Here is an 11,267-nt window from a genome sequence, read left to right on the forward strand (position 1 = left end):
AGGGAAAGGCCCTGGAAGGAGCTTCACTCTGTGTCTGACCCCGGGAGTGTGTGATGGGACGGTGTGGAGGGAGATTCACTCTGTGTCTGACCCCGGGAGTGTGTGATGGGACGGTGTGGAGGGAGATTCACTCTGTGTCTGACCCCGGGAGTGTGTGATGGGACGGTGTGGAGGGAGATTCACTCTGTGTCTGACCCCGGGAGTGTGTGATGGGACTGTGTGGAGGGAGCTTCACTCTGTGTCTGACCCCGGGAGTGTGTGATGGGACGGTGTGGAGGGAGACTCACTCTGTGTCTGACCCCGGGAGTGTGTGATGGGACGGTGTGGAGGGAGATTCACTCTGTGTCTGACCCCGGGAGTGTGTGATGGGACAGTGTGGAGGTAGATTCACTCTGTGTCTGACCCCGGGAGTGTGTGATGGGACGGTGTGGGGGGAGATTCACTCTGTGTCTGACCCCGAGAGTGTGTGATGGGACGGTGTGGAGGGAGATTCACTCTGAGTCTGACCCCGGGAGTGTGTGATGGGACGGTGTGGAGGGAGCTTCACTCTGTGTCTGACCCCGGGAGTGTGTGATGGGACGGTGTGGAGGGAGATTCCCTCTGTGTCTGACCCCGGGAGTGTGTGATGGGACGGTGTGGAGGGAGATTCACTCTGTGTCTGACCCTGGGAGTGTGTGATGGGACTGTGTGGAGGGAGCTTCACTCTGAGTCTGACCCCGGGAGTGTGTGATGGGACAGTGTGGAGGGAGCTTCACTCTGAGTCTGACCCCGGGAGTGTGTGATGGGACAGTGTGAAGGGAGATTCACTTTTTATCTGACCCCGGGAGTGTGTGATGGGACGGTGTGGAGGGAGATTCACCCTGTGTCTGACCCCGGGAGTGTGTGATGGGACGGTGTGGAGGGAGATTCACTCTGTGTCTGAGTGTGTGATGGGACGGTGTGGAGGGAGCTTCACTCTGTGTCTAATGCTGGGAGTGTGTGATGGGACGGTGTGGAGGGAGATTCACTCTGTGTCTGACCCTGGGAGTGTGTGATGGGATGGTGTGGAGGGAGATTCACTCTGTGTCTGACCCTGGGAGTGTGTGATGGGATGGTGTGGAGGGAGATTCACTCTGTGTCTGAACCCGGGAGTGTGTGATGGGATGGTGTGGAGGGAGATTCACTCTGTGTCTGACCCTGGGAGTGTGTGATGGGACGGTGTGGAGGGAGATTCACTCTGTGTCTGACCCCGGGAGTGTGTGATGGGATGGTGTGAGGGGCAGGTTTTCCACCCAGTAGGTGGTACATAAGTAGCACAAGCTGCCAAAGGAAGTAGTTGAGACATTCACAACATTGAAAAGACTTTAGCATCGGTCAATGCGTAGGAGACGTTTAGAGGGATATGGGCTGAACAAGGGTAAATGAGAGTATCCTAGATTGGAATATGTGTCAGTAGGGGCTTTTTGGGCTGAATTGCCCGTGTCTCTGCTCTGTCTAGACTATTGAGTGGGGAGTGCAAGAGACCGGGGGGAGGGGGGGGAAGGATCCGAGGCTGGAATGAGAGGCAAGATGTAGAAATGGGCCAGCAAGGTCAGTTTGGGCAGAAGCATCTGCCTCCCCCCCCCCACCAGGGATTCTGTATGGAGGGGGGGGTGCAGACGGAGCAGGGGAGCAGGCCAATAGCTTGCTCTGTCGTCGCCAGCCATTCCCCATATGCCCGGCAGATCAGGCAGCCCCTCGCCTTATGCCCCAAGATGGGTGGCGGGGGGGGGGGGGGGGTTCAGGTGTCTCACAGGATGGGTGTCCGCTCTGGGGAGGGGATGGGTGGGAGGCCCGGGACAGCCCTGAGATCAGACCCAGAACTGGCAGATTTAATCTGGAATTGGTGCATTTTAAACTGGGATTGCTATCCCAGATGGGTGTCAGGCAGAGGAGACAGAGTGGGACAGCAGGCCGAGGTCTCGCTCTGTCCTTGCCAGCCAGCCCATGTAATTCCGGCAGATCAGGTAACCCCGCACCTTGCACTCGAAGGCCGAGGTCTCGCAGGAGGGAGTGGCGAGGGGTAGGGGGAGGGTGGGGGGTGTGTAGCCCAGAGCAGAGAGCAGTTTGCACAGCCCAGTTACCAGACCATTCACGTTGGAGCGATGGGCATTCAGCTGTCCTAGCAGCTTCCCCGGGGGGGAGGAAGAGTCCCCTAGCACCATCAGGTCCTCAGCCATCACCTCCAGCAGCTTCAGCAGGATGGAAAGTGCCCCCAGGTCGGCACCCAGCCGCTCCTGGGCGCTGAGGTTGAACCAGGTCAGAATCGGGATCTCGGCATCTGGCACGCCCTCCAGGTGTCGTCTGGGCAGCGAAAATTCTGGGTCGGAGAAAGGGCTCCCCATCTGTTGGAGCTGGAAGAGGGAGATGCCAGAGAGTGAGAGTATGAAATGTATTTTGGGGAAGGGGGGACGGGTTCAAATCTGGAACAGCGCAGGGAACTTGAATTAATTGGTGCAGAAGGTAGAATTTCCCAAATCTTCCACTCAGTTCCTTGACTCATGCTTTAGAGAGATGGAGCAGCATAGGGGAGGGTGGGCTTCACAGAGACAAGGATGGGGTAGGGATGAAAGTGGTCACCCAGACAGGAGGTGTTGGGAGTGTTTACCAGAGACAGGGAGGGGTGTAGGATAAGGAGAAGGTCATGGAGGTGGAGGGGGTCATAGATGAGATGGGGTACAGGAGAGGGAAGGGGTACCTTGAGACGGAGAGGCATTGGAGTGCTGACGGAGGTGATGGACTTGGGGAGGAGTGTGGCAGATGGAGGGGTGTGGGGAAGGAGGAGGTCACAGAGAGGGGTGTAGGGGAAAGGGAGGGTCACAGACACGGGGGAGGAGGGTAGGGGAAGGGGGAGTCACGGACATGAGGTGTAGGGGAAGGAGGGGTCACAGCAACAGGGAGGGGTGTAAGGGAAAGGGGGTCACTGACATGAGGAGGGGTGTAGGGGAACGGGGGGTCACAGCAACAGGGAGGGGTGTAAGGGAAAGGGGGTCACGGACATGTGGAGGGGTGTGAGGGAAAGGGGGGGTCACAGACCATGGGGAGGGGGTCACGGACATGGCGGGGTGTAAGGGAAAGGGGGGGTCACACCACGGTCAGGGTTGTAGGGGAAGGAGGCATCACAGACACAGGGAGGGGTGTAGGGGAAAGGGGGGGTCACAGCAACAGGGAGGGGTGTCGCAGATAGACGGCACGGGGAGGCACAGAGACAGAAGGTTGTCAGGGAAGGAGGGGTTGATGGAGATGGTGAAGGATGGGTCGTCGAGATGGGAGGGGTGTAGGGAAGTAAGGGCTCACAGAGAATGGAGGGGTGTTGAGGTCTGGGGCAGATTGTGCCCCCCCCCACAACCCCACAAACACTCACATAGATCTTGCGCAGTTCGGTCGAGTCATTTTTGAGGAAGGTGGTCAACCTCAGGGTGCGAGTGATTAGCTGCCTCGTGGTCTCGGGAGCCACTGCTGATCCCAGCACACACACCGCCAGCGTCCAGCACAATGTGCCTGCCAGGAAAGATGCTCGTCAGTGCAGGCCTGACTGCTGTCCCTTCCAGCGCCCTCTTCCCTCCCTATCTCCCCCTCCTTTCTTCTCTCTCACCATTACCCCACTTCACTCTCCTCTCCTCCCTTCATATCTTTTCTCCATCCACAAGTCTGTTCTTCCTCTTTGTCTTCATTCCCTTATTCTCCATTTCTCATTCATATTCTAGTTTGCTCTCCTCCCTCCCCTCTTTTTCTCTCTGCATCTCCTTGCCCTCTCCATATTTGTTTTCCCATTCCCTCCTTCACTCCCCCTCTCACCTGTCCCTCTCTCCCTTCCTTTTGCTCTCTCTCCTCCCCTCTCTCCATCACCTCCTCTCTTTTCTTACCTCTCGATCTCTCCTTTCTCCTTTCTCCCTTTCTCCTCTCCTCTCTCTCCCTCCCTTTTGCTATCCTCCTTCCTCTCTCTCTTTCTCATTCCCTCTTGCTCTCTTTCCTTTACCCTCCTTCCTTCTCTTCCCTTTACCCTCCCTTTCCTCCTCTCTGCATCCTCTCCCCTTCTCTCCATCCCTCCTTCCTTTACCTTTTTCTCTCCTTCCCCCTTCACTCTCCTTCTCTCTCTTCATCCTCCCCTCTCTTTCCATCCCTCTCTGATTTCCCACTCGCCCTCCATCCCTAACCCAATCACCACACCCCTCTCAACACCATTCCCTCCTCCCTCCATTCCCACACCACTCCCCCTCATGACACACCATCTCTTCCAGTGAGTGCCAAGCCCCTCCAGGCACCTGGGACAGCTCTCCCCCTGCCCCCTCCAGAAAAAAACTCCTCCTTCCCCTGGAATGCACCTCCCCCTGTCCCCTGAACAGTCCTCCCTCCTGCTCCAAGAACAGCCCTCCCCCTGCCCCCCAAACACACCTCCTGGAGTGAGCATCTGAACCCTTTGTGACCCACAACATAGGACTGACGGCTCTGTGGCCCTGAATGAACAGACTTCTCCTTAAATAATCCCCCAAAAGGAGGAAAAATGCTTCCAAAATTCCCCAGCCTTTTCCCCATGCCAAGTGACATTTAAACTGAGAATGTTCAACGTGCATTCAAACAGCCTCCACACACTCACGCACCAGGTTACCTTTGTGTGCAAGCCAACCCTTACCTGGGAAGCCATCAGCGATTAGTCACTGGAAAGAGATTTCCTCCTCGGTTTCTGCCTGTCAGAGTATGGTCTCACTGGCATGTAATGAGATATTTGAACACTGGCCAGATCAGTCTGTGAGAAAGTAACACACGTCTCTCCTTCGCTCCCCCGATCGAACACAGAGCGTAAAACTATACAGAAGAAGAACCCACGCTGAACTGATCAAACCATCACTATTACTCCCACAGGGGGCTAATGAAGTTTACTGTGTCCCTGTTGATCCTCAATGATTTTTACAGGCACACCACAGAAAGCATCTGATCGGGATACACCGCCGTATGACAATGGCTCTGCCGTGACCCCAGGGGTATGGCGAGTCGCGGGCACAGCTCAGCACCTCACAGAAACCATGGACTCTGTCTGCACTTCCTACTGACTCAATAAAGCAGCCACCCATCCCGAATTTCTCTCTCCTCCCCCTTCCGTTTGGGCAGAAGATACAAAAGCACATCTCGCCAGGCTCAAGGACAGCTTCTACCCCACTGTTATCAGACTACTGAATGGGCCTCTTGTATGATAAGATGGAATCTTGACCTCACAATCTACCTTGTTATGATTTTCACCCTATTGTCTCCCTGCACGGTACTTTCGCTGTAGCTGTTACACGCAAAATCATAAGAGCATAAGACAGAGGTGCAGAATTGGGCCCTGAAGGCCCAGCAAGTCCGCTCCATCATTCAATCATGGCTGATTTATTTTCCCTCTCAATCTCATTCTCCTGTCTTTTCCCCACAACCTTTGACACCCTGACTGATCAAGAACCTATCAACCTCCGCTTTAAATATACCCAACGACTTGGCTCCACAGCCGTCCGTGGCAATGAATTCAACAGATTCACCACCCTCTGGCTAAAGAAATTCCTCCTCTTCCCTGTTCTAAAGGGACACCCTTCTATGCTGAGTCTGTGCCTTCTGGTCCGAGGCCCCTCTACAGGAAACTTCCTCTCCACATCTGCTCCACGTCCTTTCAATGGGTTTCAATGAGATCCCCCTTCATTCTTCTAAACAGCAGCAAGTACAGGCCCAGAGTCTGCTCTCACGCTTCATACATTAACCCTTTCATTCCCAGGATACTTCTTGTAAACCTCCTCTGGAATCTCTCCAGTGCCAGTACATTCTCTCTTATATATCGTCCTCAAAATTGCTCACAATCCTCCAAATATTATGCATTCTCTTATAGTTTTACCTTGTTCTGCCTCAAGGCACTGTGTAACAATTAGATAGATCAGCTTTATGTGTTCCATGTGCACCGATACTCAGCGAAATACATCGTATTGTGTCAAATTAGCGAGGACTGTGCTGAGGCAGCTGGCAAGTGTTGCTAAGTTTCCGGTGCCAACGTATCATGCCCACAACTTATCAAGCCTAACCCACATGTCTTTGGATTGTGGAAGGAAACCGGAGCACCTGGAGGTTATGGGGAGAATGTACAAACCCCTCACAGACGGCGTTGGGAATTGAACCCTGTTCAGCCGGCATTGTAAAGCTTCATGCTAACCACTACACGACCGCGCAGCCTGAATGATCTGTGTGCACGACATGATTTTCCCCGTATCTTGGTTCATTCGTTTGTGAGGTAGATGTGGGCGATCTTGGTCTCCATCACCATGATTGTTCTTGGCAAATATTTCTATAGAAGTGGTTTGCTGTTGCCATCTTCTGGGCAGTGTCTTTACAAGGCGGGCGACCCCAGCCATTACCAATATTCTCCAGAGACTGTCTGCCTGGCGTCAGTGGTTGAGTAACCAGGACTTGTGATTCTCACCGGCTGCTCATACGACCGTCCACCAGCGGCTCCCATGGCTTCACATCACCCTTATTAGGGCCCTAAGCAAGTGCTACACCTTGCCCAAGGGTGACCTACAGGCTAGTGAAGGGAACAACCTACACCTCTTTCGGTAAAGATAAATTTCCACTCCACCATCCAAAATCTCCAACACCTATATCAAAACTAGTAGTTAAACACAGAACCAAACTAATCCTTTCTGTCTACACAGTGTCCATACCCCTCCATTCCCTGCACACCTGTGTGCCTATCTGAGAGTCCTTTCAACACCTCTATCGTATCTGCCTTCACCACCACCCCTGGCAGCTCATTCCTGGCACCTACCATTTTCTGTGTGAAAAAAATTTACCCCGCAAATCTCCTTTGAACAACCCCTCTCTCCTTAAATTCCTTCTAATATTTGATATTTCCACCCCGGGGACGTACAGGGAGGGTTAGCACCTCTGGTGAAGAGGTTGGTCGCGTCCATTCTGGGGTGGCTCCCTCACTTTTGGCCCCCGCTGGACACTTGGCTCTCATCTGTGGCTCCAAGTAGCCGCTTGCATTGCGACAGCAGCGACACTGAGACGACAGGCCGGCTAACCCAGCTGAGGGTAGCTGACGGCCTCGTACGCTGGCAAGATGGAGAGATGCCCGTCCTGGCATGGGAAGTCAGCTCCGGTGGACTGGGGGGGGGGGGGTGGGATGAGATCCACAACGGCCAGGAAGACAGTACGACAACACTCCATGAAGAGCGGCGGACGCGACAAGGCGCAGAAGACGTCATGGTCACACACTGCAACCCCAGTCTGTGATGAATACTCGAACCAGTGAACCCAGGGTTCTGAGGTCGAGAGAGTGAAACTGCCCCGGTGGAATGGGTGGCTTTTCCACTTTAACAACACTGCTGCACAGGTTTCCCGTCATCGTCAGACGCAAGAGACACCCACCACCCTGAGGGAAACAATACATGCTGTTTCACTCTATCTGTCACTCTCATAATCTTAGAAAACTCTATCAGAAGATGTGTACCTAGTAATTTTGTGAGCTGTCCACACAGTGTCACCGTGTATCACCATCTCGGCCAGAAGCCCATGAGCCCTCCTCATTAGGGGATTAGAGGCGGAGAGCGTACTGGTGGTTAATAGTGTTATTCCTGTGCCACTCCCACGTGGGAAGAGTTCACATACCGTACAAGCAAGGTTATCAATAAAGTTCAGTTGAATATCCTGCATGCTGGTGCGCTCTGCACTCTCCCTCAATATCAAACACAATGTGGTGTCAGGAGTGGTTGGTAGTTGAGGAATTGGAGCTTTATAAACCAAGTGAGACTCCCAACAAGAAAGAATTTTCACTATAGGAAGGATGTGGAAGCATTGAAAAGGGTACAGAGGAGATTTACCAAGATGCTGCCTGGTTTAGAGAGTATGGATTATGATCAGAGATTAAGGGAGCTATGGCTTTACTCTTTGGAGAGAAGGAGGATGAGAGGAGACGTGATAGAGGTGTACAAGATATTAAGTGGAATAGACAGAGTGGACAGCCAGTGCCTCTTCCCCAGGGCACCACTGCTCAGTACAAGAGGACACGGCTTTAAGGTAAGGGGAGAGAAGTTCAAGGGGGATATTAGAGGAAGGTTTTTCATTCAGAGAGTGGTTGGTGCGTGGAATGCACTGCCTGAGTCAGTGGTGGAGGCAGATATACTAGTGAAGTTTAAGAGACTACTAGACAGGTATATGGAGGAATTTAAGGTGGGGGGGGGGTTATATGGGAGGCTGGGTTTGAAGGTTGGCACAACATTGTGGGCCAAAGTGTGTCCTAAAACAGTGCAGGATAAATTCAAGGAGTATTTCACAGGAAAGTGAAATGTGACAGAGGAGAGAGCAAAGTTCGACTCCAGAAAACAAGAGCCAGATGAAAGTGTAAATGACTTCATCACAGTATTGTGTGATGACAATGGTGCATATGGAAATCTGAGAGATGAGCTCATTAGAGACAGGATTGTTGTCGGGCTGTGAGACAGCAAATTATCAGAGCAACTCCCGTTGCACGCAAATCGCACATTAGAGAAAGCTGTTACTATGGTTGGGCAGAGTGAGAATGTTCGTCAGCAACAGGTGGAACTCAGGCCTGAAAACAATGCTGAGGTAAAGCTACGAGCTGTACAGAAAGAAGGGTACAAACAAGGTGCAGTCAGAAAGATTCCAGACAGAGGTAACGATAGAGCTCAGCTCAAACAAAACAGAAAATCGAAACAAAGAGCAGATAAAATGTCCACCTGCAGGAGATGCAGCATCTCCTTCCACGTCTGTCCAGCAAAAGAAGTGAAATGCCACCAATTCCATAGAGTTGGCCATGAAAAAAAAGTGTCACCCAAAACCCGTTCTTCAGGAGGTCAAAGAGACCATGATTCAGATGAAGAGAGAGCTTAACTTGGGGCTCTCGATTCAAGTAGACAAGGCTGGTGTACCACAGTGCATTTGCAAAATGAGGTTGTGACATTTAAAAATGGACACTGGGGCAGATATCACAGCCACTACTGAAAGTCTGTTTACAAAACTGGTGAAGAAAACAGGCATTACACTAAACCTAACAAAGGAAGTGCTCACGGGGCCAGGGAAACACAAGCTCACTGTGTAAGGAATGTTTACTACTGCTGTCTGTAAAAATGAGATGCAGTTAAAAGAGGATGTCTACGTTATCCAGGGTCTTTTCTCACCACTACCCGGATGACATGCCATCGAGAAGCTGGACCTCATTGCGGGGTTGGATCTGATAAATCATGCAGGAGAAATCTCCGGAGTTGTTCACAGGCCTGGGGGTACTGATAGAAGAGTACCTTATCCAACTGACACGAGGAGTGACTCTGACCATAGTGAAGCATTGATAAAGAAAGACAAAGCTGAAGTTGAGAGTATGAATGGTGAGTGGGCATTGTTTCTGTTCCTAAGCTAGATGGCACAGTGAGGACCTGTGTTGATCTAACAAAATTGAATAATGAGGTTTATTCTGGCAGAAGTTTATTCTGCCTTTATCACACTGTACGGACACTATGCCCTCAACAGACCCCCTTTTGGTATCTCATCGGTCCCTGCACTCTTTCAGATGAGGATGAACCGAAGTTTGGGGGGACTGGAAGGTGCAGTCAGCCACATGGAGACTCACATGAGGAACATGACAGAAGTCTGGAAGCTACCTTGAAGAAACTGAAACAGACTGGAACCACCCTGAACAAAAGAAATGTGAACTTGCAAAGTCGGAGTTGAAGTTCTTCGGCCACCAACTATCCTCAGAGGGAGTGCAACCAAATTCAGACAAACTGGCAGGAGTTCGGAACACGAACCAAACTACAAATTTGTCAGAAATCACAATTCCCTTGGCATGGTAAACCAGCTGGGAAAGTTCATTCCAGATTTGCCGGAGAAAACAAAGCCACTATGAGACCTCCTCTCTCAGAGAAACATTTGGACCTGGGACGCACCACAGGAGAAGTCATCCTCATCACTTAAAGCAGAGCTCATCTCTCCACCAGCATCAGTGTTCTTTGATCCAAACAAAGCAACCACGGTCTCAACAGACACCTCTTCCTTTGGCCCGGGGGGCGGGCGGGGGGGGGGGGAGTGCTGAGTGATGTATGGAAACCAATGGCATATGCATCCAAAGCACTGACTCTAAATGAATAGAATTATGGGCAGATCGAAAATGAGACACTGGGTCTCGTGTGGGCTTGTGATGCCTCAGCTGCTACTTGATAGGCACTAAATTCCTGCTTGGAACAGACCACAAGCCTCTCGTCAGCCTCCTCAGCTTGAACCACTTGGATGTCTTACCTCCATGTCTGCAAAATTCAGAATGAGGCTCACGTGATACTGTTAGGACATTGAACGTTACTCAGCAAGTCACTCAATATCAGACACTGTTGAGGATGCCATGCCAAAGTGAGTGGGCAGAAACCGTCTCCACCTCATGGAAGAAACCAGCTTAGCTCAGCTACGTGAAAGCTTTCCAGCCTCACAGAGTAAACTGGACAACATTCACGCTGAACTGAGAAAGGACCAAATCTGCAGCAAGATTATGCATGGATGAGCACGGACGGCCCAACAGGAGCTCACAAAGTCAGGCTTCACTGGCTTCACACTCACTATTCTCGATGCTTTGCTGCTACAGGGCTCCAGACTCATCATTCCTGCTTCTCTGCATGTCAAAATTATCAGACAAATGAACCATGGACATAAGGCTTTGAAAAATGCTGCCTCAGAGCAAGGCAGTCTGTATGGTGTCCTGGTCTGAGCACACCAGGAGATGATGTGAAGCATGCAGAAAACCAGACGATAATCACGCTGGACCTCCCCGTCCGCAGAATTACCAGACTTTCCACGGCAAGTTGCAGGCACAGACATTTTCGAGCTGAAAAGAGACTGCTATCTTCTCACTGTGCATTGCTACTCATGGAATGTTGAGGTGTCCAGGCTGTCCTCTACATCCTCGCCAGCAGTTATACAGCATTTGAAAGCTGTATTCACCTGCCACGGAGTACCAGAGACACTTGTGTCAAACAATGGCCCACTATTCAGCTGCTCAGAATTCAAAACCTTTGCTACAGACGGAGATCAAACACCAGACAAACAATTCACAGGCAAATGAAAGAAGTGGAAAGAACAGATAAGAGTCTCCTACTGAAGGTAAAAGACCCCAACAAGGCTTATCTCTCCACACCTCTTGTGAACGGCTGCAGTCCTCATGAATTTATGCATCATGAGGCATGAGCTAAGAAAGGGACGCACCACAGGAGAAGTCATCCTCGAGGTGT

General features: G+C 51.6%; 1 protein-coding gene across 1 annotated transcript; it reads right to left on the minus strand.

Annotated features, from left to right (window-relative positions):
* Positions 1-1,901: 1,901 nt before the first annotated feature.
* clcf1 (cardiotrophin-like cytokine factor 1) lies at positions 1,902-7,123 on the minus strand. Its single transcript, XM_059953267.1, has 3 exons — positions 6,967-7,123; positions 3,383-3,519; positions 1,902-2,372 (listed from the first exon to the last, which is right to left on the minus strand). The coding sequence occupies exons 1-3, from the start codon at positions 7,121-7,123 to the stop codon at positions 1,902-1,904; spliced, it is 765 nt and encodes a 254-aa protein (XP_059809250.1).
* Between the last annotated feature and the right edge of the window lie 4,144 nt (positions 7,124-11,267).

Source organism: Hypanus sabinus, chromosome 29, assembly GCF_030144855.1.
Source record: "Hypanus sabinus isolate sHypSab1 chromosome 29, sHypSab1.hap1, whole genome shotgun sequence".
Lineage (NCBI taxonomy): Eukaryota > Metazoa > Chordata > Chondrichthyes > Myliobatiformes > Dasyatidae > Hypanus > Hypanus sabinus.